The following is a 25694-nucleotide window of genomic DNA, read 5'->3' as shown; positions in this document are numbered from 1 at the left end:
ATGTTGAATTAGTGGTTGCAAACACTAATTTGTGCCTATTTGACTTAGGTTCTTCTTGAGAAAGAGAACTTGAGTCTAGGAAAATAAGTTCAACAAGGAATTGGGGCGTATTCAAGAGATTGATAGCCCCAATTAAAGGGTTAAACCTAGAGATAATAATACCCGACTTGAACCTAAATTGCTTGCACAAATTATCATACCCAATTGGTCTTGAGAAAGTCAACTACGGCAAAATCACTCAAACTACCGAGCGGTATAGAGTGAGAAGTTTAGTGCATTGGTTATATCGTAATCCCCAACATGACAACCTAGCCTTAGACTCGAGAACCCGTCAAGTATCCACCTAGGAGAAAGTCACTTCCCTAGTGCCTCCTTAACTATTTAGACAACCTTTCAAGTATCTCACTCTTAGCTTAATTTAGCATCTTATTAACATAAAATTAGAAGTAATATCAAAACCAATGATGTTTGGAAGAGTAACTAAGAGCAATTACGCATCTCTAGTTTAGATAGGAACCCAATTCCCATTTCTAGCTCCCTGTGGAAATCGATCCCGACCATTTCGGGTAAAAGATGCTTCGACTACTCTCGCTACTTTGTAGTAGTGCAGGGTTGGCCCCGATCACTTTTTGGCGCCGTTGCCGGGGAGCTAACAGTTTTGGCTATCTATCTAAATAGTTTTATGTATTGTTCTTCTTTCCTTCTCTGTTACTAATTTGTGTGTGTCACAACTTCAAGTACAAAATGGCAGCAAACAACGCACCTCTTGGAGATCTTCCACCGGGGGAGGAGGTAGATGACAATGTTGATGATGAGGTTCATATTATACCTCAAGGTCAAAGGAGAGACTGCCAGGCCAATGATAATATTCCAAACCCTCCCCTGCCACCTCCAAGAGTGGCTCCTCGAGTGCTTCCCAACCAAGGATATGCTAGTGCAATTGTCCCACCCCGGATCCGGGTGGGCAATTTTCAAATTACAAATATGGTGCTGACATTGCTGGAGCAGCGTAGGTATTTCACGGGCGCTGCTAATCAGAATGCTTACAAATATCTCAAGGGTTTCGTGGATACCTGTTGGGGGAGCAAGCAAACTAATGTGTCCGAGGATGCACTTCAGTTGAAACTATTCCCTTTCTCACTTAGAGGGAAGGCATTGGATTGGCTTGAAAGACTTCCCAACCATTCCATCACTACCTGGGATGAGTTAACGGATAAGTTCATTGCAAAGTTTTTCTCACTGGGGCACATGGCAGTATTGAGAGATGAGATCTTAGCTTTCAAGCAGGAGCCCACTGAACCACTACATGAGATTTGAGAGCAATATAGAACCATGGTAAAGGAATGCCCCAACAATGATATGACTAAGGCGATGATCCAACATACTTTCTACTAGGGCATTAACACAACAAACCAGTGCATAGTGAACCATCTTGCTAGGGGCAATTTTATGTAGTTGTCTTATGATGAGGCTTGTGACATTCTTGACGAGATGGCTGACACGTCCTCCGCTTGGCAAAGTAGAGCCAATGTGCCATAGGGTGACCCCATGGTTACTCACATGCACAAAGAGCTACATGACCATGGGCAGGCTATAGCAGAGCTGACAACTACAATGAACCAGCTAGCAAAGGCACAATTACAATAGGTTCAATATCCGCGCCAAGTAAATGCTATGGAGGGTGTTAACATGCTAGTGAACAAAAGAAGACAAAGAGGTCAACAGAACCAAGGGAGTTCGGATCAATTTGACAATGATTGTGGTGGATTCCAAGATGATGGTTATGATGGGCAGAATGAAGAGGTGCAATACGTGAACAACTATCAAGGCCAAAGGGGAAATTCTTCCAACCAACAACAATGGAGACCCCAAGGCAATTGGAGCAATCAACAACAACAAGTGAATAATAATTGGGGGAACAATAACCAAAATTCCAATTAGGGCAATCAGAACAATAAGGGTAATTGGAATGGCAATAATAACAACTGGGGTGGTAACAACAATCAGGGAAATCGGGGGCAAGACTTTTAAAGGCCCCCAATGTATCAATAAATGAACAATCCACCCCCATTTCCATCCCAAGGTACGAGTTCTTCCAACAATGAAATGGGGAAAATCGAAATGATGTTTGAACAGGTGATGAAAAAGAATGCGGACTCTAATGAAGAGCTTTGTACACATCAAGTCGGGCCTCAGCATGAACCCACAACTTGTATAAACGATGAGGCACGACAGGGTCGACCGAGGCATGAGACGTAGAAGGTTGCGAGTGTCGACTCGCATCCTCTGCTCTCAACGACGCCACTTGTTCGTTTAGTACGGATAGCTCCGTCTCCAACTCCTTAACACGCCCCTCAAGCCCCGCTACCTTAAGCTCAGATGCCTCCTTCTCTTTGGTCAGCTTCGACCTAGAGACATGGAGGGTATTTTCCAAGGCCGCCATTTCAGAAATAGCAATCGCCAGCTTATCAGCACTGACACTCAGCTCACCCTTAAGCCTATCAATCTCTACCACCTTCTTACCCAATTCAGCAGTCAAACTGGCCACCTTTGCTTGCAAGTTGACATTCTCGGCCATCACCCCTCTACTTAACTCAAGCTCATCTTCCTTCACCTTAAGGGAGGCCTCAAGTTCACTGTTGCGGGCGACGGCCTTCATAAGTTCCTCATCTCGCTCCCTCAGATCCTCGACCTTGCACGCCAGTTGGTCTTCCCTCTGTTTAAGTCTCTCACAGAACAATTGAAAATCAAGGTTCTGATTATAATGTCAGCCACTGCATGATGCTTAGCGCGATATTGTTGATATTTGGATGACATCTTCTTGTAGATGGACATCATCTTCCTTTCCCGGCGCTCGCGCTCGGTCTCCATGATAAGGTTCTGGCACAATAAGAAAGAAGTTAAGATAAAAAGACAAGTCAACAATAACATCGCAGACTCAACGACAAAAAGGAAAAGAAAGACAACTACACGCAAGGCCATGCAGGCGACGTTCTGAGATAATTCCATGTTGCTTATCGCTCTAAGCACCTTGCTCTCGGGGGTAGCACATAGAAGATCTAAAGAATACACCACTTGATCGAAGTTCGACAACATATTGTAGTCCTCTAAGACAACTATATAACGATCAGACCTTTCCACTCTGACCTCCACATGATTATGGTGCCCTACAAACTCACGAACGTCCTCCGGGTCGACATCTGAACCTAAGCCTTCACCTTCTACACGTAGGCCTCCTCCGACGTTGGATGATGCGCCACCTTCAGCGAAGTGTACGGAGCCGGCTCCTAGGTAAACCCCTTCCGTTTGGGGAGACCTCCCCGCTAAAATAGCGTCGGCCGTAAATGTGGGCACAGGTGCCGTCTGCGACACACCGATCCTACTTCTGCCAATGTTCACGACCACATCCTTCCCAAGCTCCACTATCCTCCTTTTTCTCAGTGATGATTCGTCCCCGTTAGAGGATTCGTCCAAGAGGTGAGGGGTCGGTACGGAAGAGGCTTCCTCCCTCATGACCATATCTCGAAAGGGACCTTCCATTTGAACCGATTGAGGACTACCCCCTCGAATAGATTTAGTCAAAGTAAACTACATTCCTACAGTAGCGACAACTTGTCGAAATACAGGGACTGGGGCCCTTCGCCTAGAAGCTCCTCGACCTATCGTCATGAAGAGTCAAATCAATAGATGACGTTGTATAACCAAAAAAGTGATATAGGGGAAAACATTTACCAGATGAAACTCTGGGGCCGTAACGTTTTATGAAGGTGGGCCAATCTCGGGTCTCAATTGCATGGGGCAAAAAACGGGCTACTCAATCCCTTATACCCGCAATAGGGCGGGGTGGACGCCTCATAGCTGCAAACGAGAAGCAAACAAACTCTATAATGAATGAAGAGGAAAAGAAAGAGTAAAATAAGTGGCGACACTTACGAGTCTCATTCCACCGCTCTGGGAACCTGGCGGGGTCGGAAACAATATGTTCGGTTTTGACAAAGAAGTACTTATGCCAAAACTTGCGACTCGCTTGGTCGTAAGTCCCAACCACCAGCCCTTTTGTTCCATGGGGCCTCAAATTCACCATAGTGCTATGTGGAAGCTGTGCGCGAATAGGTGCAAGAGGTGGTGGATAGTAACCTCGCATCCCGCCAACTCCGTATACTTTGTCAATAACAGAAGTATCTTAAGTATGTATGGTAAAAGTTGCACCGGGCAAACTAGATAGAATCTACAGAACTCTTCCACTAACGGAAGGAGGGGGAAAGAATAACCAATCACGAAAGGGTACTTGTAAAAAGCACAGTACCCAGGCCTATAGATTTCCACGAAGTCCCTTCCTGCCGGATCCATGTCAACATGAGCAGGGATGTTATACTTTGTACGGAGAGTGTCAATGTGAGCTTGTTCCATTTCAGAGAGCACGGAGGCAGGAGTAGGAGGAGGATCCTTGAGGAAGTCGCTTCGAGACATGGGGTGTCTCGACAGCAACTCCTCCACAGTGGGAAAACTATCCCCCTGCTCCACCATCATATCTTTATCGCCAGAGGGGAGCGCCATAGACAATGGGGCGACCTTAGAAACCCCCTCATGAGATCGTTGTGTACTTGGCATTTCTTCGATGAAAAAGGTGTTAAAACAGTAGAGAAGGTTGTGAACGAAGGATGGAAGAAGAAGAAGCATAAGGTTGTTAGAACAAACTCAGGAGGAATGAGAAAGGATAACCAAAAATGAAATGGCCAAGAGTTTTTGAAAAAACAAACCCTCCACTTATTGATAGGATTGGGTGGCACCAGAATCGGAGCGGAAGGTTGCAGAGTGGCACCGAAATTGAAGCGACAAGCCCTCAACCCCTATCTCGAAAACACGCATAATGATGATGCACGTGGAGACGTCATCATTTCCTTATAAAATACGATATCCGGTGTCTTGTTGAGCATGCTGACCTTCCATTATTGGCCAAGCCATAATGCCTCGTAAGACCAAATTTCTCCATAAGAGCGAGTGGTGTTCGCTTACCGAGGACGCACCAAGTTGCAACCTCAACAAGTGGAGGGACTAACTGCATGGGTCCAAATTTGGACGACCACGACTGTTAATGAGTACAACAAGCGACGAGATCTTCGTAGCTCGACATCCTGCAAGGGACGATAGAATTAGGAATATTCTTTTGAATATTCTCTATGATTTGTCTTTTAGGGCTTAGAAGGGGTTTGTCCCTTATATATATTGCGTAAAGACAACCTTGTAGGGGATCTCTTCTGCATTCTTCCAACTAAGAACACTTGCTGCAAACACTTGCTTATAAAACGATTAAATATCAATATTGTTCGATCATTCTTGAGAAGGACAAGAAATATTATCCGTTGTATTCATCTCGTATATCTTTTATTCTAGAGATTATTATACTTAGCTAAGATTTACCCTTTCATTTTCTTTGATTGATTTGTTCGAAAAGATTCCAATATCTTTTTATACAAACAATATATATATATATATATATATATATATATATATATATATGATGACCCAAAAGGTCATCACTTGTTTTAAAAGTAAATTTAGCATTCTGAGGCCTCAAAAACCTCTTTCAGCATCACCTCAATTTGCGTGCACAATTCGGGAGCGTAGCCGGAAAGGCATTTTGTGAAAATCTGTGAAAAATGATGAATTTTGCATTTAAAATGAGTTTAATTCGGTCAACATTTTGGATAAACGGACTCGAACCCGTGATTTGACGGTCCCGAAGGGTCCGAAGGAAAATATGGGACTTGGTCATTTGCCCGGAATCGAATTCCGAGGTCCCAAGCCCGAGAAATAAATTTTTAAAGAAAATTATTTTCTGAAATTATTTCTGAGTTTTGGAAATGAAATGAGTTTAAAACTCGATGGTATCGGGCCCGTATTTTTGTTCTGGCGCCCGGTACAGGTCTTATATGTGATTTGAGTCGAATCTGTGAAATTTGGTATGAAACGGATTTGAAATGACGTGAATTGGATCGTTTTGAGAAAATTGGAAAATTTAAAGTTCTTAAGAAATTTCATGATTTTGATGCTAAATTCATAGTTGTTGATGATATTTTAGTGATTTGAATGCACGAGCGAGTCCGTATGATGTTATTAGGTTGGTATGCATATTTGGTTTGGAGCCCCGAGGGCTTAGATGAGTTTTGGATAGACCACGGGGTGGATTTTTGACTTGGAGAATTGCAGGTTTTCAGCTGTTTCAGTGCAGGCCTGCAGGCTTCACATTTGCGAAGCCTGGCTCGTAAATACAATTTCGCAAATGCGAAGGCCTTGTCGCAAATGCGAACAATGGACCAGGCCAGCTACCTCGCAAATGCGATGCATTCTTCGCAATTCCCAACTCGCAAATGCGAGAAGTTGTTCGTAATTCCCAACTTAGCAGAAGTCTGGGTTCGCAATTGCGAACCCTGGCCGCAAATGCGACATCTGCAACCTGCAATTTTATAACTTAGCCGAAAATCTTTCATTTTTCACACTCTTTCAAAACCAAAACACTCTTGGGCGATTTTTCAAAGACAACTCTTCTTCCAAATCGATTGTAAGTCAATTTTAACTCATTTTCTTCAGTCATTAACATCTTTTCACATGATTTCAACTCAAATCAATGATTTTCATAGGGGAAATTGGGTGTTTTGGGTAGAACCTAGGTTTTTCAAAAATTGGGGATTTGGACCTCAATTTGAGGTCTGATTTCAAAATAAATTATATATCTGGGTTCGTGGGGGAATGGGTAATCGGGTTTAGGTTCGAACCTCGGGTTTTGACCATGTGTGCCCGGGGGCAATTTTTGACTTTTTGGGTAAAACTTTAGAAAACTCATTTTTCATGCATTAGGATTGATTTATTTAGCACTTATTGATGTAATTAAGTAACTTGTGGCTAAAAACGAGCGAATTGGTGGTGGAATCACGAGGTAAAGCGATAGTAGAGGCTTGAATTGTGTTCGTGGCATCGAGGTAAGTGTTTGGTCTAACCTTAGCTCTAGAGACTAGGAGTTGTGTCTTATTTGCTATGTGTTAATTGTGGAGTACGACATATAGGCATGGTGACGAGCTTCTATACGTCGGTGTCAAGCATGTCCGTGAGTTTTGTATTATAATTGTTATGACTCTGTTGTGGTTTATTGCGCTTCCCATGTTATTATCATTATTGTTCCCTTGCCGGGATGTTATTATCATTATTGTTCCCTTGCCGGGATGTTGTCTTGATATTATTGTTCCCTTGCCAGGATGTTGTTGAACTATAATTGTTCCCTTGCCGGGATGTTGTTGAAATATAATTGTTCCCTTGCCGGGATTCTTTTGTGATTGTTGTTAATTTGTAAATGGGATCAGGTGGCACGCCACCACGGAGAGATATGAAATGGGAGCGGGTTGCACGCCTGCAACAAGATATATGAAATGGGAGTGAGTTGCACGCCTGCGATGAGATATATGAAATAGGAGCGGGTTACATGCCTGCGACGAGATATGTGAAATGGGAGCGGGTTGCACGCCTGCAACGAGATATGTGAAATGGGATCAGGTTGCACGCCTGCAACGAGATGTAAATGAAAGTGAACTCTGCATTTGTTTTCCCTATCCTTGTTAGTAATTGGATTTTGGTTTCTTTATATTCCTCTTGATATTCTGTTGTTGTCTGTTACTCCCCACAGCATGTTTCCCCTGCCTAATTTTAATTGTGATTATTTGTTTCTATTTCCGTTGTATATAATTTAACTGCACGGGCTTATTTGGTTGTCTGGCCCTAGCCTCGTCACTACTTCGTTGAGGTTAGGCTGGGCACTTACCAGCACATGGGGTCGGTTGTACTGATACTACACTCTGCACTCTTTTGTGCAGATCCCAATGCTGTAGACTTTGGACCGCAGTGGGATTGCAATTTCTTGTTCATTAGGCTACCCGAGGTAGTCCTGCAGGCATCCGCAGGCCTTGGCGTTACCTCCTATCTTTCATTTATCCTGTTTGCTTTACTTATTTTAGAAACAATGTATCTTTTATTTCTTTCAGACCTTTATTTGTAGTACTCTTAGACTGTCTGTGAAGCTGTGACTCCAGTTTTGGGTAGTCTTGTTTAAATAGTTGTATTGGTTGTACTGAGTGACTTTATTATTTTTCTTCCGCTTGATATAAATTCCGTTGTCTTTAGGTTATTGCTTATAATTTCTTGTAAAGTATTAAAATGGGAAAAATGGTAATTTGATCCAAAGTTAGCTTGCCTAGCTCACACTAGTAGGCGTCATCACGACTTCCGAGAGTGGAAAATCCGGGTCGTGACAAGTTGGTATCAGAGCTCTAGGTTACATGAGTCTCACAGTTCACAGACAAGCTTAGTAGAGTCTGAGGGATTGGTACGGAGACGTCTATTTTTATCCCCAGAGGCTACAGAGTTAGGAAAAACTTCACATTTATTCTTTCATGTCGTGCGGTTTGGTTTCTCAATGCTAATTGGATTTCTACATTGTTCTTTCGCAGGTGGCGAGAACACGCGCTTCCTCATCCATTGACCATCAGCCCGAGCCCCCAGCAGCAACTCCCACGAGGGGCAGAGGGCGAGGCCGTGCTAGAGGCCGAGGTAGGGGCAAAGCTCAGCCTAAAGCAGCAGCACCAGCACCAGCGGCAGAGCCTCAGGTTGACTTTGATGATGAGGTTCCGGCCCCGTAGTTTCGGTGGGCCCAGCTTAGGGCCTAGTAGGGTTTATTGCTGCCCCAGTACTCCAGGATGCTCTGGTCCGTCTAGTGGGCCTTATGGAGAGTGTCACCCGGGCAGGCTTGCTTCCTGTAGCCCCAGTCATCTCTCAGGCTGGAGGAGGAGCTCAGACTCCTACTACTCGCACTCCGGAGCAGGTAGCTCCCTAGTTCTAGGCTCCAGCAGTTCAGCCGAGTGTGGTAGCTCAGACCGGTGATGGAGTAGCTATGTCTGCCGATGCTTTTTGGAGGTTGGACAGGTTCACCAAGCTCTTCGCTACTACTTTCATATGTGCATCTTCTGAGGATCCCCAGGATTATTTATACAGTTGTCACGAGGTTCTCAGGAACGTGGGGATAGCGGAGACCAATGAGGTCAATTTTTCTACTTTTCGCTTGTCTGGATCCGCCAAGACTTGGTGGAGAGATTATTGCTTGGCTAGGCCAGCCGGATCACCAGCTTTGACTTGGGAGAAGTTTACTCAGCTATTTCTGGAGAAGTTTCTCCCTATTACTCAGAAAGAGATCTATTGGAGGCAGTTTGAGCGTCTTTAACAGGGTTCTATGACTGTTACTTACTATGAGACCAGATTCATCGACTTGGCTCGTTATGCTCTTAACATACTTCCCACCGAGAGAGAGAGAGAGGGTGAGGAGGTTCATTGAGGGACTTATCCAGCCTATTCGGCTTCAAATGGCCAAGGAGACAAGGAGTGAGATTTCTTTCTAGGAGGCGATTAATGTGGCCAAGAGAGTTGAGATGGTTCTATCGCAAGGAGGTGGTTAGGGGTCTGATAAGAGGCCTCATCATTCAGGCCGATTCAGTGGTATCTCGTATAGAGGTAGAGATTTGTATGGTAGAGTCCATGCTCCTAGGCCTTTTTAGTCAACCTTTCAGGTTTTTCATGGTGCTTCAGGCGGCCATGGCTCTTATATGCAGTATTCGGATCAACAGACCTACAGTGCACCACCAACTCCTATCAGTGCACCGCCGCTTTAGAGTTTCCAGGGTCGTCAGTCCCAGCAGCCGAGGGCTTGTTTTACTTGTGGCGACACGAGGCACATTTCTAGATATTGCCCTCGAGCATCGAGTAGCTCTCAGCATCACGTGCCATGACTCAGGCACCGAGTGTTCCACAGCTCGCCTAGCCAGCTAGAGGTAGGGGTATAGATGCTAGAGGTAGAGGTAGAGGTATTAGAGATGGAGCTCAGGCCGTTAGAAGTGGAGGCTAGCCAGCAGTAGGCCATCCCAAAGATGTAGTTCAGGGTGGTGGGGCCCAGCCCCGATGTTATGCTCTTCCATCCAAGCCTGAGGCTGAGGCTTCCGATGTAGTTATCACAGGTACTGTTCTAGTTTGTAGCAAAGATGATTCAGTTTTATTTGATCTGGGATCTACATACTCCTATGTGTCGTCTTATTTTGCACCGTATCTGGTCATGCCTAGTGATTCTTTGAGTGCTCTTATTTATGTGTCTACACCAGTGGGTGATGCTATTGTGGTAGGTCGAGTCCATCATTCATGTATAGTTATGATTGGGGGTCTTGAGACTCGTGTAGATTTGCTTCTTCTAGACATGGTTGATTTTGGTGTCATATTGGGGGATGGACTGGTTATCACCTTACCACGCTATCTTGGACTGTTATGCCAAGACTATGACCTTAGCCTTGCCAGGTTTGCCTCATTTAGAGTGGAGACGGACTCCTGGTCATTCCACTCGTAGTGTTGTTTCTTACATAAAGGCTCGGCGTATGGTCGAGAAGGGGTATTTGGCCTATTTGGCATATTTCGTGATTCTAGTGCTGAGGTCCCTTCTATTGATTCTGTGCCCATTGTTCGTGAGTTTCCTGAGGTATTCCCTTCAGACCTGCCGGGTATGCCACCCAACAGGGATATTGACTTTTGCATTGATTTGGTTCTGGGCACTCATCCCATTTCTATCCCGCCGTATCGTATGGCCCCGACTGAGTTGAAAGAGTTGAAGGAGCAGTTGCAAGACTTGCTTGAGAAAGGTTTTATTAGACCGAGTGTTTCTCCTTGGGGTGCGCCGATGTTGTTTGTTAAGAAGAATGATGGATCGATGAGAATGTGTATTGATTATCGGCCATTGAACAAGGTTACAATCAAGAATAAGTATCCATTGCCGAGGATTGATGATTTATTTGATCAGCTTCAGGGTGCCAAGGTATTCTCGAAGATTGACTTGAGATCTGGCTACCATCAGTTGAGTATTAGGGCATTCGATGTCCCTAAGACAGCTTTTCGCACTCGGTAGGGGCATTATGAGTTCTTGGTGATGTCATTTGGGTTGACAAATGCCCCAACAACTTTTATGGATTTGATGAACCGAGTGTTTAGGCCTTACTTGGATTTGTTCGTGATAGTCTTCATTGATGATATTTTGATCTATTCCCATAGCCGGGAGGAGCACGAGCAGCATCTTAGATTGGTTCTTCAGACTTTGAGGGATAGTCAGTTGCATTCCTGGGTCATGTTGTATCAGCAGAGGGTATTCAGGTTGATCCAAAGAAGATTTAGAGGCAGTCAAGAACTGGCCTAGACCAGTATCAGCTACAGAGATCCGGAGTTTCTTGGGATTGGTAGGCTACTATCGTCGGTTTGTAGAGGGGTTTTCATCTATCGCAGCCTCGATGACCAAGTTGACCCAGAAGGGTGCCCAGTTCAGATGGTCAGACGAGTGTAAGACGAGCTTTCCAGAAGCTCAAGACAGCTCTGACTATGGCACCGGTGTTGGTTTTGCCCACAGGTTCAGGGCTTTATACAGTTTATTGTGATGCATCTTATATTGGACTTGGTGCGATGTTGATGCAGGATGGCAAGGTCATTGCCTATGCTTCACGACAGTTGAAGATTCATGAGAAGAACTATCTAGTTCATGATTTGGAGTTGACAGCCATTGTTCACGCGTTGAAGATTTGGAGGCATTATCTGTATGGCGTAGCATGTAAGGTGTTCACGGATTACAAGAGTCTGCAGTATTTGTTCAAGCAGAAGGAGCTAAATTTGAGGCAAAGAAGGTGGTTAGAGCTATTAAAGGACTATGATATCACCATCTTATATCATTCGGGAAAGGCCAATGTGGTGGTCCATGCTTTGAGTAGGAAGTCAGCCAGTATGGGCAGTCTTGCCTATATTTCGGTCGGTGAGAGACCGCTTGCTTTGGATGTTCAGGCTTTGGCCAATCAGTTCGTGAGGTTGGATGTTTCAGAGCCCAGCCGTGTGTTAGCTTGCACAGTCGATCGTTCTTCCTTATTGGAGCGTATCCATGATCGGCAGTATGATGATCCCCATCTGTGTTTCCTTAGAGACACGGTGCAGCACGGAGGTTCCAAGCAGGTTACCTTAGGTGATGATGGAGTTTTGAGATTGCTGGGTCGAGTTTGTGTGCCTAATATAGATGGACTCCGAGAGTTGATTTTAGAGGAGGCCCATAGTTCCCGGTACTCTATTCATCCGGGCGCCGCTAAGATGTATTAGGATTTGTGGCAGCATTATTGGTGGAGGAGAATGAGGAAGGATATCGCTGCATATGTGTCTCGGGGTTTGAATTGTCAGCAGGTTAAGTAAGAGCATCAGAGACCTGGTAGGTTCTTTCAGAGGATTGAGCTTCCCGAGTGGAAGTGGGAGTGGATCACTATGGACTTCGTTGTTGGACTCCCACAGACTCAAAGGAAGTTCGACGCAGTGTGGGTTATTGTTGATAGGCTAACCAAGTCAGCACATTTCATTCCTGTGGTAGTCTCCTACTCTTCCGAGAGGTTAGCTGAGATCTATATCCAGGAGATTGTTCGTCTTCATGGTGTGCCCGTGTCTATCATTTCAGACCGAGGTACGCATTTTACCTTACATTTCTGGAGAGCAGTTCAGTGAGAGTTGGGCACACGGGTTGAGTTGAACACAACGTTTCAACCTCAGACGGACAGGCAGTCCAAGCGGACTATTCAGATTTTGGAGGATATGCTCCGAGCTTGTGTCATTGACTTTGGAGGCTCGTGGGATCAGTTTTTGCCTTTAGCAGAGTTTTCCTACAACAATAGCTACCAGTCGAGTATCTAGATGGCTCCGTATGAGGCTTTGTATGGTAGGCGGTGTCGGTCGCCGGTTGGATGGTTTGAGCCGGGGGAGACTCGGTTGTTGGGTATGGATCTAGTTCAGGATGCCTTGGACAAGGTTAGGATTATTCAGGATAGGCTTCACGTACAACTCAGTCCAGGCAAAAGAGTTATGCCGATCGTAAGCTTCGTGATTTGGCATTCATAGTCGGTGAGCGGGTATTGCTTCGAGTATTGCTTATGAAGGGAGTGATGAGATTTGGGAAGAAGGGGAAGCTTAGCCCTAGGTTCATTGGCCCGTTTGAGATTCTTGATCGAGTGGGAGAGGTGGCTTACAGACTTGCGTTGCCACCGAGCTTATTAGCCGTGCATCCAGTGTGTCATGTGTCCATGCGTCGGAAATATCACGGTGATCCATCTCACGTGTTCGATTTCAGTACTGTCTAGTTGGACAAGGACTTTTCTTATGAGGAGGAGCCGGTAGCTATTCTAGACCGGCAGGTTCTTCAGTTAAGATCGAAGAGTTTTCCTTCTGTTCGTGTTCAGTGGAGAGGTCAACCCGCTGAGGCATAGACCTGGGAGTCCGAGTCCGATATGGGGAGTTGTTATCCCCATCTTTTCCCCGACTCAGGTACTTCCTTCTTCTGTTCGTTCGAGGACGAACGGTTGTTTTAGAGGTGGAGGATGTGATGACTCAAAAGGTCATCACTTGTTTTAAAAGTAAATTCTGCATTCTGAGGCCTCAAAAACCTCTTTCAGCATCACCTCGATTTGCATGCGCAATCCGAGCGCGTAGCCGGAAAGCCATTTTGTGAAAATCTGTGAAAATGATGAATTTTGCATTTAAAATGAGTTTAAGTTGACTTTGGTCAACATTTTGAGTAAACAGACCTGGACCCGTGATTTGATGGTCCCAGAGGGTCTGTAGGAAAATATGGGACTTGGGCGTATGCCCGGAATCGAATTTTGAGGTCCCAAGCCCAAGAAATGAATTTTTTTAAAAAATTCTCAAATTATTTATGAGTTTTGGAAATGAAATGAGTTTAAAACTCGATGGTATCGGGCCCGTATTTTGGTTCCGGTGCCCGGTAGAGGTCTTATATGTGATTTGAGTCGAATTTGTGAAATATGGTAAGAAATGGATTTGAAATGACGTGAATCGGATCGTTTTGAGAAAAATTAGAAAATTTGAAGTTCTTAAGAAATTTCATGATTTTGATGCTAAATTCATAGTTGTTGATGTTATTTTAGTGATTTGAATGCACGAGCGGGTCGATATAATGTTTTTAGATTGGTGTTCATATTTGATTTGGAGCCCCGAGGGCTCGGGTGAGTTTTAGATAGGCCACGGGGTGGATTTTGGACTTGGAGAATTGCTGGTTTTTAGCTGTTTCAGTGCAGGCCCTGCAGTCTTCGCAAATGCGAAGGCCTTGTAGCAAATGCGAACAATGGCCCACGCCAGCTACCTCACAAATGCGAGGAATTGATCGCAAATGCAATGCCTCCCCTTTTAGCCAGTCGTCGCAAATGCGACGCATTCTTCGCAATTCCCAACTTAGCAGAAGTCTGGGTTCGCAATTGCGAACCCTGGTCGCAATTGCGACATCTGTAACCAGCAATTTTATAACTTAGCCGAAATTTTTTCATTTTTCACACTCTTTCAAAACCAAAACACTCTTGGGCGATTTTTCAAAGACAACTCTTCTTCCAAATCGATTGTAAGTCAATTTTAACTCGCTTTCTTCAATCATTAATATCTTTTCACATGATTTCAATTCAAAATCAATGATTTTCATAGGGGAAATTGGGTGTTTTGGGTAGAACCTAGGTTTTTCAAAAATTGGAGATTTGGACCTCGATTTGGGGTTCGATTTCAAAATAAATTATATATTTGGGTTCGTGGAGGAATGGGTAATTGGGTTTTGGTCGAACCTCGAGTTTTGACCATGTGGGCTTGGGGGCGATTTTTGACTTTTTGGGTAAAACTTTAGAAAACTCATTTTCATGCATTAGGATTGATTTATTTAGCACTTATTGATGTAATTAAGTAACTTGTGGCTAGATACGAGCGAATTGATGGTGGAATCACGAGGTAAAGCGATAGTAGAGGCTTGAATTGTGTTCGTGGCATCGAAGTAAGTGTTTGGTCTAACCTTAGCTTGAGGGACTAGGAGTCGTGTCTTATTTGCTACGTGCTAATTGTGAAGTACGACATATAGGCATGGTGACGAGTATCTATACGTCAGTGTCAAGCATGCTCGTGAGTCTTGTATTGTAATTGTTATGACTCCGTTGCGGTTTATTGCGTTTCACTTGTTATTATCATTATTGTTCCCTTGCCGGGATGTTATTATCATTATTGTTCCCATGACGGGATGTTGTCTTGATATTATTATTCCCTTGCCGGGATGTTGTTAAAATATAATTGTTCCCTTACCGGGATTCTTTTGTGATTGTTGTTGATTTGTAAATGGGATCGTGTGGCACGCCGCCACGGAGAGATATGAAATAGGAGCGGGTTGCACGCCTGCAACAAGATATATGAAATGGAAGCGAGTTGCACGCCTGCAACGAGATATGTGAAATGGGAGCGGGTTGCACACCTGTAACGAGATATTTGAAATGGGATCGGGTTGCACGCCTGCAACGAGATACATGAAATGGGATCGGGTTGCACGCGTGCAACGAGATGTGAAATGAAAGTGAACTCTGCATTTGTTTTCTCTATCCTTGTTAGTAATTGGATTTTGGTTTTTTTATATTCCTCTTGATATTCTGTTGTTATCTGTTACTTCCCGCAGCCTTTTTCCCCCACCCAATTTTAATTGTGATTATCTGTTTCTATTTTCACTGTATATGATTTAATTGCACAAGTTTATTTGGTAGTCTGGTCCCAGCCTCGTCACTACTTCGCCGAGATTAGGTTGGGCACTTACCAACACATGGGGTCGGTTGTGCTGATACTACACTCTGCACTCTTTTGTGCAGATCCCAGTGTTGTAGACTTCAGACCGCAGTGAGATTGCAGTTTCTTGTTCATCAGGTGACCCGAGGTAGTCCTACAGGCGTCTGCAGGCCTTAGCGTCACCTCCTATCTTTCCTTTATCCTATTTCCTTTACTTATTTTAGAAACGGTGTATCTTTTATTTCTTTCAGACCTTTATTTGTAGTACTCTTAGACTGTCTGTGAAGCTGTGACTCCAGTTCTGGGTAGTCTTGTTTAAACAGTTGTATTGGTTGTACTCAGTAATTTTTTTTATTTTTCTTCCGCTTGATATAAATTTCGTTGTCTTTAAGTTATTGCTCAAAATTTTTTGTAAAGGATTAAAATGGGAAAAAGGGTAATTTGATCAAAAGTCGGCTTGCCTAGCTCACAATAGTAGGCGTCATCACGACTCCCGAGAATGGAAAATTCGAGTCGTGACAATATATATTTTGTAGACTTTACAATGAGTTGACATTTTGAGTACTTAAGTATTAAAAATGGACTTATTTAGCTATTTCTGTTCCAATACAAAAGTTCTTTGGACGATGCCCTAAATGAATGCATAGATTAGGACATATATATATGAGTCCCATGATACTTGTGTCCCGCCAATCCATTTTGATACGTTTTTAGCCTATCTTGCTCCCGAGACCCGAGACTCGTCTAGAAAATACCTATATTTGATTAATAAAATACATGAGATCTTTATAAGGTTATTTTTTGTATATACAATGACTTGCACTAAAGAGAGGCTTTGATAAGATGATACATTGCTCGCTCGGTCATAGTTACTCGCTGTGATTCTCACTGGTGTATTGCTAGCGTTTGACATAAGTTCTAAAATTTGTTTTGAAAAATTTGATCCCGGTGAAGTTTGGTTTGAAGATGAAAATGTACTGGGACATTAGTTTTCAAAATATATTTTCTAAATTTATTTTGGAAAAACATAAAACATGATTTATACTCACAAGTTCTAAAAACTATCACAAATACCCAACAGTACCATTATCAATAACATTCATTATATTATCCCAAACCATAGTTCTGAATATAAATAAATTTGGTACAAAATTATCATTTTTATAATGAACTACATGATACACTATCAGACCGAGAAGATGAAGTAACATTGTTACAAAATAATAAATAGTGGGCTCTTTTATAAAATACAAAAGTTTGGGTAATTTTTAAAAAATGTAATAGTGATATTTTGGCCTAAAACCAGCTATTGAGCTGGTTTTGGGATTTGGGATTTTGCCAAAATGTAGGCAAAATCTATGGCCAAACATGTGTTTGCCAAATAAAATCCAAATTTATTTTGGCAAAATCTATGGCCAAACAGGTCCTTTATATATACAAATTACAGGTTAAAGACCAATTCAAGAAGAGATTTTTACATACCTATACACTATTGGAAACTTTATTACTCTAAATGTCCCTGTTTAGTTAATTATCAGGCCTAAACAAGTTTTATTCACAAAATATATACATTCCACCTTAAAAATCTCTCAATCCATTATTAGTGTCTTCAATCAAGGGATTTAGTTACATTTTTTTTCTCTCCTCTTCTCTCTCTACTCTCCAGAATTTTTGGTAAATAGTTGAAATCCCTTCTTTAATTTCTTGCTTCAACATGTACAAACAATATCCTCCCATGAGTATAATGAGTATATTGAGAGGCTAAAAATTGTACAAGGGATGGAAATAGCTACAGAAATTTTGTTCTTTCATTTAATTTTGTCAACCTCTCTACGTGAGACCATGAACAACTAAATTTCCAGCAATTTCACTTTTTTCTTTTTAAAATTTTGTACCATATCAAATCAGCATAAAGTACTTTTTAAACTTTTAGCTGCGTAATGCAAACCAATACACCAACTTATATATGTAGCTTAACCAACCCAAGAAAACAAATGGAAGTAAAAAACAATGAGGTAGAAATTCAACATGATAATGAAAAAAACAGAGAATCATAAGAATTAAGACTCAATAAAATTCTCACTACAGTACATCTCAAACAAAGTAGAAACAATTCTATTTACACAAGCTAGAAATTACATCTAATTAAAAGACAATGAATACAGATATTCACACTATAAAAAATGAAAAGTTGAAATAATTTATATCATACAGTTATATCTAAGACAAGAGGGGTTGCTCTAATGGTAAGCAACCCCCACTTCCAACCGAGAGGTTGTGAGTTCGAGTCTCCCCAAGAGCAAGGTGGGAAATTCTTGGAGGGAAGGATGCCGGGGGTCTATTTTGGAAACAGTCTCTCTACCCTAGGGTAGGGGTAAGGTCTGCGTACACACTACCCTCCCCAGACCCCACTAAGTGGGATTATATTGTTGTTGTTGTTGTTGTTGCATACAGTTATATCTACAACTTATCTGTAACTTTCATACATTATTTCTGTCCAGTTATATACAACTACAATATCATACCGCTTAAATACAATTTGATACAATACGTCTTTTGTATATTTTGTATATGATTTATACATAGTAAAAATAAATTTCATACAACTAATTATATATTATACAACTTATCTATAACTTTCAAACATTACTTTTACCCAGTTATATACAACTACAATATCATACAACTTAAATAGAATTTTTATACAAATATTGTTCAACTTTCATCAATATTTAAATTAAAAAAAATATATAAAACAACACAATATTGTTCAACTTTCATCAATATTCTTATACAAATATTGTTCAACTTTTATACAAATATTGTTCAACTTTCAGAGTATAATGTATGATCGAGTTTCAATCTGAAATTCAGCCAAAATCAAGTCTAATCTTCACCAAAACACCCTCAAAATTGAGATATAAACTCCAAACCATATTCCCAATTGTTTGCAATAACACCCAATCCCAACAAATAATGATTTTTGAAAACCCAAATTCGAATTCAAAGCTTCAAAGTTTTTTAATGGCGGTCAATGGTGGAATTGTTACTCTCTTTTCCTTTGCTTTACATTACTGGAATTGAGGATTGAGAGATAGAGAGAGACGTAGATAGAATTTCCAATTGTTTGCAACAACACCCAATTCAAACAAATAATGTTTTTGAAAACCCAAATTCGAATTCAAAGCTTTTTAATGGCTGTCAATGGTGGAATTGCTGCTCTCTTTTCCTTTGCACTATATTACTGGAATTAGGGATTGAGAGATAGAGAGAGACGTAGAGAGAGAGAGAGAGAGAGCGCATGAGAGAGAGAGAGAGAGGGAGACGGAGAGAGAGAGAGCGCATAAGGGAGAGAGAATAACGATGGAAAATAATTGATTCCTAATATAAAAGAATACTCATTTAATTCCTAAAGTGTATATAATTAGTAAATTTGTATATAGAAGGTATTAAATTGAAACTTGAGTATGGAGGGTAATAAAGTTTCCAATAGTGTATAGGTATATAAAAATTCCATTCAGGAATCTATATAAATATATAAAATAGGGACATAGAAGTCTGATGTGGCACATCCCATAGATGAATATTCTTATTTATCTTTTTTCATGTATTTTTGTATTTTCCCAATCTTTTTCCTACAATTTTGTTCTTTATTGTGATTTAAAAACTCAAGAGTTGTGTTCTTCCAATAAAGATGGAACGGTTTCCAATAAACATGGAACGGTTGCAACAATTACTAAAAATAACGGTAGCAGTTTCAAAGGATGTCATAATGAGTAAATTACATAATGAATATAATGGTGGCAATTAATACACCACTCCTCCTCATAATAACCAACCTTTCACCCAGTTTATTCTTTATAAAACTTAATACAAATAACATATATACATCGACCAAAAAAAAAAGAAAAAGAAGAGAAGAAGAAGCTTTTGAACTCAGAATTAGATTTGCAAGAAAAATATTATTAGGGAGTTAGAGTTCAAACTTCCAAGAAAGAAAAGGACAAATCACGTTTTGCTGGCAACATATATGTTGCATCAGGAATTGTGCTATGCATTTACTGATAGATTTCATGTTCTAAGTTCTCTTCCCATTCTTTTAATGCCCTGCTTTTGATGATTGCACTTTTTAATGACTAAAGGGTTAAAATATTTTCATCATATGGATATATTTATCGCGATATTTAGGTAAGTTCGATTCTTACTTTAATCCATTACAAACTTTTTGTTGATGCATTGACCGTCATTTAAGTATTTTATAACATTAGTTAAAAAGTATTATGGGGCTTCAGTGCGACAATCTTGCTTGATTAATCATGATTGAACTTTTAGAAAGTGATCAGAAATTGTATCTAATGTCATTTTAAGATCTCTTTCGAGTTAGTACATGAAATAAATTTTTTCCTCAAGCTAGCTCTCTGTTACTTCTCACATAAGTATGGCAACGTCAACATTCAAGTCCAACATTGATTATGTGATAGAACAAAAAAATACACTCACTTATTTTTTGAAATAGCAAGTTATTGCTCCTTTTGATTTATTTTACAGGATAGCACTAGAGGATATGGAGCAATTACATGGATATGATTTCAAGAAATATTTCTATTCAGTTACGTGATCTATGTAGCTAATGACATTGAAAAATGCAACCCCAACCTTAATTATGACAGATTATGAGAGGAACAAATGATACGCTTGAGGTACTTTTTATAATATTTACTTACTCTTCAATCTTAATATTTTTAATATTAGTGTTTCCATTGCTCTTACACCTTCTTCCTTTTTGTATTATGTAATATTTTAAAGTGTGAACCAATATTCCAAATGTTTTTCATGTTCTCATACGAGATTCAGTATTCAAAACTCCGCAATATCAGTAGCTTAACATTTTTGGACTATTTTTTTGAGAATTATATTTGAGTTTAATATTTTGACATTTGATAATTTTATTAAAAAAAATGAATGGATAGATAAATAAGAAAGAAAAAGTCAAAAAAAAAAAAAAAAGAAGAAGGAGAAGAACAAGAGGAAAGGCAAAAGACAAGAAAAATGTCTAGAAAGGATCAACTATCTCTAGAAATATTAAAACTCCAATAATGACAAACTAGAAAAAATACCTACTGCATACTTCATCTAAAAGTCTTTTTGTTGCATTCATCGTTTAAAATTTTACATTAAATCTTAACGTATTGGTCAAGATAGAGGTTGTATGAGCAATTCAATTTTGATAAATATTTCATCTTAAGAATTTTTGTATGGTCATCATTATTATTTTTTCTCCTTTTTTTACTTCTTTTCCCTCATTTTTCATTTATATTATTTTTAATAGCCCAATATGTCATTAATTTCTTTCATTTTTATTATACCATTTATACTCTTTTCCGAAATGTCTCCTTCATTCCTAACGCATCCTCTTCCTTCTTATTAGTTTCATTCTTCTTCCTCGTTTAAACATATGCATTATTTTCTTCCTACACTCATATTTTAATATAGTTGTCTTTTAATTAGTAATTAATTATCTTTATATCCTTCTCCCCAGCACCCAATTCTACCTCTATTCGTTTTATTTTTCATTCACTTACTTCTTTTGTACTCATTTCATGCTTGCATATGTCTTAATTTTTTTTAATAGTTTTATAGGATAGCATAATATAAGTCGCACATATTACAAACACATATCCTAGCATATTTGGTTATTTTTTCGGTTCGGGAGACATAATTTTGACGGATGTTGATTATGTGTATTTTTTCTTTTTCAATTGGTGAGGTTCAACGACAATCTTATTTTTGTGGTAGTATCCTAACATATTTGATCATTTTTTTAGGTTCATAGGACATATTTACGGCTGAAATCTTGGCACATGATGGTCATATGTAATCTTTCTTTTTCAATTGGTTATGTTTACCGACAATCTCACCTTTGTAAAGACTGTGCACAAGTATTTATATGGAACAGTGTACTTTGCAAATTTATTCATTTATTCATATATATATATATATATATATATGTGTGTGTGGGGGGGGGGGGGTCGCGTAATTTGGCATATTTATCCCTAAGAAACACATTTATAATTATCATTCCGTTTTTCCCTTCAATTATTCTCTTTTTTGGAAATAATTAATCGAATAACATTTAAATGTACTATAATTTTTTAAATTACAGAAATAAAATTACAAAGGATTTTTTATATATTTTATTAATTTATTTTTGAGACCGCACAAAGCGCGGCAAATTTACTAGTAACCTTATACAACCAAAACGTTCACAGCCCATTTGTTAAGTGTTAGGGATTCCAGAATGACCTCAAGAATCAACTGCATAACTGTAGGGATGTTCATGGTTCGGTTTGGATCGGTTTTTCTCTAAAAAGAAACCAAACCAAGTAAGTCGATTTTTCAAATATTAGAACCAAACCAAACCAATTAAGTCGGTTTTTTCTCGATTCGGTATGTCGGTTTTTCGGGTTTTTCGGTTATTTGTCGGTTTTTTCTTAAATATAAGACATACACTACCAAACACACATTTCGGCGACCACATTTTCAACGTAACACTATCAAATCAATTGCCCTTTGAGAAATCTATTATTTACCAAAATATATTGATGATAATTGAATTAAACAGTGATGAATAATTTAAGAACTCAATTAAAAATATATTATTTTTAACAGGAAATAGATTCTTACACTTAACAAAAGAAAACTACCAATTAAACTAGAATGTAAAGGTAAAGAACTGTACTAAAAGTGCAAACGATTAATATTTACTGTAATTTTTAAAACTTTGTATAAAAGTATACATACATATAGGTGTAATAATACATTTAAAATAGCTACTCCTATATTCGGTTTGGTTCGATTTTATTTAATTAAAACCAAAACCAAACTAAATTTGATCGGTTTTTAAATTTCAAAACCAAAACCAAACCAAAAAGTATCGATTTTTTTGATCGGTTTGGTTTGATTTTCGGGTTTTCGGATTTTTATGAACACCCTATGCATAAGGAGTTAAACGAGCAAAAGCCCATATTCTAAAAGAAAACTATCGGTCATTCAATTAAATCAGATCATCTCTCAACTTGTTTTTTGAACTCTTAAAGCTCTCAAGATCATGAGTAAGATTTCCACTTATCCGTTAGTACGAGAAAATCAGATATATCACTACAAAAGGAACTAAAATTGGCTACGAACTTCGTTGTTAATCTGTCACTAAGTCGCTTGTAACTAACATAATTTCTTGATAATCTATCGCTAAAAGGATAAAAAGATTAGCAACGAATTTTTCTGTTAGCTACAAAATTTAGCCATCGCTAATTCCTATTTTTTAAATAGTGGATAACTATAATCTGCACACAATAAGGTGAGGGGAAAAAAATTATGTTTTTGTTGAAAGAATCAACATTCGTCCTACAATATATATCTTACTTCTTCCGTTTCATTTCGTATGCTGATTTTTCATAGGACATAGAATTTAAATAAGAAGAAAAAAATTAACATACATAAAAAAATACTATTAGAGTAATATGTAATCCTAATTATATTTCCACGGACATAAAACATGTCTCAAAAGCTTGGTATATAGACCAGAGGGGGAAAAAGGCACAATTTTGTTTTCTCCTTGAAAATTGACCAGATGCAAAAGTGGAAGTACGGCCGAGCTATCGGAGATAATGGAGAGGAAAACAATTAAGGAAGAAGAGAAAGGAAAATTAGAAGGTTTGCCAGTAGATACAAGTCAACAACAACAACAACAACCCAGTATAATCCCACAAGTGGAGTCTGGGGAGGGTAATATGTACGCAGACCTTACCCCTACCCCGAAGGGTAGAGAGGCTGTTTCCAGGAGACCCTCGGCTCAAAAAGCAACAAAAGCCGATATATTAGTACCATAAAAATGCATAGTAAAATAACAGCAATACAATACAATAGATATGAAGTACCGAATATGAAATACGAAAAAGATGGCTGGTATAGTAAAAACTAGCAGGTAAAGCCCTGCATCACTAGACGACCAATGACATTCTTATTCTAACTCCGAACTGGCTAGTCTCACTCTATTGTGCTGTAGAAATATTCACAACTCTCCCCTAACCTACAACCTTAATACTCGACCTCCATAATTCCCTGTCAAGGGCCATGTCCTCAGTAATCCTAAGTCTCGCCATGTCTTGTCTGATCACCTCACCCCAATACTTCTTAGGTCGTCCTCTACCTCTCCGCGTGCCCACTACCGCCAGTCGCTCACACCTCCTCACCGGTGCATCAGTGCTCCTCCTCTGAATGTGTCCGAACCATCTGAGTCGTACTTCCCGCATCTTGTCCTCCATGGGGGCCACACCCACCTTCTCTCGAATATCTTCATTCCTAATCTTATCCATCCTTGTATGCCCGCACATCCACCTCAACATCCTCATCTCTGCTACTTTCATCTTCTGGATGTGTGAGTTCTTTACCGGCCAACATTCAGTTCCATATAACATGGCAGGCCTAACCACTGCTCTATAAAACTTACCTTTTAGTAACGGTGGCACTTTCTTGTCACACAAGACTCCCGACGCTAACCTCCACTTCATCCACCCCACCCCTATACGGTGTGTGACATCCTCGTCAATCTCCCCGATCCCCTGGATAACCGATCCAAGGTACTTGAAACTACCCCTCTTGGGAATGACTTGAGAGTCAAGCCTCACTTCAACTCCCGTTTCCGTCGGCTCAACTCCAAATTTGCACTCGAGGTATTCTGTCTTCGTCCTGCTCAACTTGAAACCTTTAGACTCAAGAGCATGTCTCCAAATCTCTAGCCTCTCGTTGACGCCGCCTCGTGTTTAGTCAATTAGAATAATGTCATCGGCAAATAGCATGCACCATGGCACCTCCCCTTGAATATGATGAGTCAGTGCATCCATCACCAGGGCAAATAGGAATGGGCTGAGCGCAGACCCTTGGTGCAACCCCGTACTAACTGGAAAATGTTCAGAGTCGCCTCCTACTGTCCTAACCCGAGTCTTAGCTCCATCATACATGTCTTTAATCACCCTAATATATTCCATCGGGACCCCTTTATCCTCTAAGCAGCTCCATAAGACCTCCCTAGGAACCCTATCGTATGCTTTCTCCAAATCAATAAACACCAATAATCCTGGCCGTGGTCCACTGATGCCCCTACCGCTCAGTCTCAGCTTTCTGCTACCGATCGCCCTTAATCGCCACGACGTTTCTAAATATTAGTTTTGGATTTCAATTTATATATACTGATTGTCAATATAATTTAATATATTATAGTGATAGATTATATGTTTGATTTTTTAGGTGTAAGATTTACTTATTATATACGAGCAATTTAGTTATTGTTATATTAAGGTGGTGATCTAATAGTGTAAAAGTTCAATAAGATTGATTTAATAAACAAATGCATAAGCATCGATTTTACATAGAGGTGTACATGGATTGAGTTGATGCGATTTTTATCAAAATCAAATTAAATCAGCTATATCGGTTTGAATTAGTTCGGTTTTGTCGGATTTTTCAGATTTTACGATTTTTTTTATTATATGAATATTATTTCAACCTTACTTTATTAAAATTATAGGTAAGTGATTATTTGTTTAGTACAAATTGTAAAATGATAAATATACCATCTATTAAAATATTCCTATGAGAGATTTTTTTTAGTAAATATGATAGTTATTTTCTTAATCGTCTTACAATAAATTTTCATTGATGTGTGCTTTCAAAGTTAACCGAATTTAATAATTAAACATAGAAATTAATATGATGCCTAAATAATAATATGTTATATTTAATTTTAAATTATTGAAATGCCATTTCAAATTCGAAAAAAATATAAGAAATCTTGAAATATGATTATGGAAGAATTAAAGAATGATTGACGCTTTTCAATAACACTTGATAAGAAAATGATGCAACCCATTATTTAAGGTAAACAAAAATGAATGAATTTTATAGTTCTATTAAATATTACATTCTACGAGAGGATCTCAAATATTTCT

General features: G+C 39.8%; 1 protein-coding gene and 1 long non-coding RNA gene across 2 annotated transcripts; one reads left to right on the top strand and one right to left on the bottom strand.

The window, feature by feature from the left end:
* Positions 1-2158: 2158 nt before the first annotated feature.
* On the bottom strand, positions 2159-3540 carry LOC138878508 (filament-like plant protein 1). The gene is made up of 2 exons (XM_070158192.1): positions 2971-3540; positions 2159-2716 (listed from the first exon to the last, which is right to left on the bottom strand). The coding sequence occupies exons 1-2, from the start codon at positions 3538-3540 to the stop codon at positions 2159-2161; spliced, it is 1128 nt and encodes a 375-aa protein (XP_070014293.1).
* A 15973-nt stretch (positions 3541-19513) lies between these two features.
* Positions 19514-21627, top strand: LOC104244781 (uncharacterized). Its single transcript, XR_715577.2, has 3 exons — positions 19514-19875; positions 20236-20387; positions 21513-21627. It is a non-coding gene; the product is annotated as an uncharacterized lncRNA (long non-coding RNA).
* The last annotated feature ends 4067 nt before the right edge of the window (positions 21628-25694 follow it).

Source organism: Nicotiana sylvestris, chromosome 9, assembly GCF_000393655.2.
Source record: "Nicotiana sylvestris chromosome 9, ASM39365v2, whole genome shotgun sequence".
Lineage (NCBI taxonomy): Eukaryota > Viridiplantae > Streptophyta > Magnoliopsida > Solanales > Solanaceae > Nicotiana > Nicotiana sylvestris.
Note: the sequence above shows the minus strand (reverse complement) of the source record. Positions and strands in the feature narration are given on the sequence as shown.

What these genes read in the sequence shown, in the direction of transcription:
- LOC138878508 (XM_070158192.1), bottom strand. Translation starts at nt 3,540, where the DNA reads ATGGAAGGTCCCTTTCGAGATATGGTCATGAGGGAGGAAGCCTCTTCC. An exon ending in TCGCCTGCATGGCCTTGCGT is followed by an intron (nt 2,717 to 2,970) that starts GTAGTTGTCTTT and finishes AGACTTAAACAG; the next exon opens with AGGGAAGACCAACTGGCGTG.